We start from the raw sequence: 2752 nt of genomic DNA on the forward strand, positions 1-2752 counted from the left end.
GAGGGCCAGGTGCAGGGGATGTGGGGTGGAGACCGACCGGGGCAGACAGGGAGCTTTGGCGCCGGGAGCGGGCAGGGCGGTGAGGGCTGGCGTCCCCTTGCTGGCCGCTCAGGCGCCGAAAGCGCTCCCCGCCGCAGCGGTCTGGCCTGCGGCCTGTGCTGCACGGGCGTTTAGGCTTCCTGGAGACCCTTTAGGGGATGGCCTGCCCCAGCAGAACTTTGCTCCAACTCCACACCCCCGACTGGGGGGGTCCCTGGAAGCAGGGTCAGGTGGGTCCTAGCCCGCCCCAGCCCAGGGGTGCTCCTCGGGCCGCCGAGGTGGGCTTTCCAAGTCCAGTGGAGTCTGGGATGAAACGGCTTTGTCCGCGGCCCCCGCCGGGGAGCCTGCTGGGATTCAGTTTCTCGGCCAAGTGGTGTGATAGAACCCGCAGAGGGCGAGCTGTGCCTTCGGGCGGCCTCAGGGCTGCTCTGTGCCAGGGGGCACGTGCAGGGGGTTGGGGTGTTGGTTTTATTGCTGTTTGGGGCCCAGGGCGGGGCAGGATCAATTTGTGTTTCTTGCTGCAGACTGTTAGGAGGTTTCCAGTCTTTCCTGAAGGGGATTTTAATGCTGGTCTCCGGATTCCAGACCTGGGAGGGGGGTTCCGGGAGGTGCCTTAGGCTGAACGGGGTCCCTCCCCTTCCAGTCCCCACACAGCGACCCCCCCTTGCGTTCTGCTCTCGGAGCTGTCGGAGGAGGGGACCCCCACGCCTCGCCCCCTGTGACCCGCCTGTTCTCCTTTCAGAGAGGCCATCACAAAAATGAAAGACGTTTACTTAAAGAACCCGCAGATGGGCGACCCCGCCAGCCTGGACCACAAGCTAGTGGAAGTCAGCCGCAACGTCGACAAGCTGCGCCTGGAGGCCCAGAAGTTCGAGGTACCGGCCGTGGGCAGAACACGCGCGAGCTGTGGTGTGGGGGCCCCCAGCGGCCTGCGGGGCGCCCTGGACCTCCACCAGGGCTGACCTCACTGTCCCGGCACTGCCGACTTTGCAGCGCTGCTCAGTGGCAGGGGTGCGTGGGGGGCTTGCTTCACCCGCTGTTGGCGGAGGACGTGACTGGGAGGGTCTGGTCATAGCTGTGAGCGAAGACGCTGGTGAGGCAAGGCCCCGGTCGCCTGGGGCCTGGTCAGCAGGGGAGCCGTAGCCCACAGGGCCTCACGCGAAGAGGAAGGAGGAAACGCGGGACCCTTGCTGGAGAAAGCCCTAGAAGTCAGACACAGGCCTCTCCCACTGCCCGGTGTAAGGGCCTGGGGGAGCGAGTTCCCAGCGGAGCGTTTCAGCCAGAATAGGGTTGTTTCTAGCAATAACGGCTCCAGGAGATCTTCCATCCTTTCTAGACCCTCGCTGAGTTAGGCTTCAGTTTAAAAACCTAGAAGTGTCTGCTGGTCGGTTTTATGCTTCGCGTTATTCCGAACGTAGCTGGAGGTAATCTTGTCTGCTTTGATTTGCTGGCCACGCGGCTGGCAGAAGTAAAGGGCCACCTTCCCAGGAAAACGGAAGCCGGCCTGCCCCGCCCCACTCCTGCAGCCTCGCTTCCCAGGGGCACCTCACGGCCAGAGTTTTGAGAGCCAGGAAGTACTAGGAGCCCAGAGGTCACACAGCTGCTTCAGAGTCCACTTCCCCCTGCCCGCACTGGCCTGTGGCCAGAGTAAAAGCTGCCCCACCTCTCCAGGGCGGGAGGGTCGCGAGCCCTGGGGAGTTCACCTTCAGCCGACACGAACCCATGGCGACTCCGCCCACCCACTTGGGTGCCCAGGCGCCAGCTCAGCACCCCGCTTGCCCTGCAGGCCTGGCTGGCGGAGGTGGAGGGCCGGCTCCCGGCGCGGGGCGAGCAGGCCCGGCGGCAGAGCGCCATGTTCGAAGCGCAGAACCCGCCCGCGGTGGCCAACTGCGCGCAGGACCGGGAGAGGTACAGTTTCTGGGCCTCCGGCGGTGGGGCCGGGCGCGGGCTGCGCGGCGGGGCGCTATAGTTGCCATGTGCCTTCCCGACTCGAGCAGCCCGGATGGCAGTTACACGGAGGAGCAGAGCCAGGAGAGCGAGGTGAAGGTGCCGGCCACGGAGTTCGACGACGAGTTCGATGACGAGGAGCCGCTCCCGGCCATCGGCACCTGCAAGGCTCTGTACACCTTCGAAGGTAGCGCCGGGGCGGCCCCCGCTTTTGCTGTGCGCGCAGGATGGCAACTGCCTGGTCGGGCCGCGCAGCTTTTACTGTGTGCGGGCGCTGAGACTTCGGCCACCCCTCCCTGGACGCAGGCCTGCTCAGAAAGGCCCCTGGGGTGGCGGTGGGAGCCAGGGACACCGGGCGGGCCCTGGGAGCTGACAGGGGGCAGCTGCCTGCGGCCGGGGGACGGGGCCAGGGCCTGGGGCGTCGTGGAGTAGGGTCCAGCCCTTCAGAGTTCAGGGAGCTCTTGGCCCGCGGATGCCAGTGCCCAGCTTTAGCAAACGGGTACGGCTGCCCGAGGTTACGCCTGGGATTAGTAGTCTCTGCGCAGCGCCAGGCAGGTGAGTGCGGTTCCCGCAGGGTCAGCCAGAAACACTTGGATTTTACTTGGCAAAACACAGAGGCGCTATTGGGGCATGGACTCCGTCAGCGCCAGCCTTAGGTCGCTCCTGCAGAGCAGTCAGAGGCTTCGACTGGACGAGGGGTGGCGGGCGGGGGCCGGGGAGAGGAATCTTACAGGTCTGGGGTCGGGCCTTTGGCGACTGGCTTGTG

General features: G+C 65.7%; 1 protein-coding gene across 6 annotated transcripts in view; it reads left to right on the forward strand.

The window, feature by feature from the left end:
• The window catches only part of FNBP1 (formin binding protein 1), a 63560-nt gene that overhangs the window by 55228 nt on the left and 5580 nt on the right, over window positions 1–2752 (forward strand). For 5 of the 6 annotated variants that reach the window (XR_001145157.1, XM_012721352.1, XM_012721353.1 and 2 more), the window contains 3 exons: window positions 782–914; window positions 1826–1947; window positions 2034–2173. Coding sequence is in view for 5 of the 6 variants with exons in the window: in XM_012721352.1 (XP_012576806.1) it covers window positions 782–914; window positions 1826–1947; window positions 2034–2173 (395 nt within the window). In the remaining variant the exon portion in view is untranslated. The remainder of the gene's footprint in view (window positions 1–781; window positions 915–1825; window positions 1948–2033; window positions 2174–2752) is intronic. The other variant, XM_004677250.2, reaches the window with a different exon arrangement.

The sequence above is a fragment of the Condylura cristata genome, unplaced genomic scaffold (assembly GCF_000260355.1).
Source record: "Condylura cristata isolate star-nosed mole 26May11 unplaced genomic scaffold, ConCri1.0 scaffold00006, whole genome shotgun sequence".
NCBI classification, from domain to species: domain Eukaryota; kingdom Metazoa; phylum Chordata; class Mammalia; order Eulipotyphla; family Talpidae; genus Condylura; species Condylura cristata.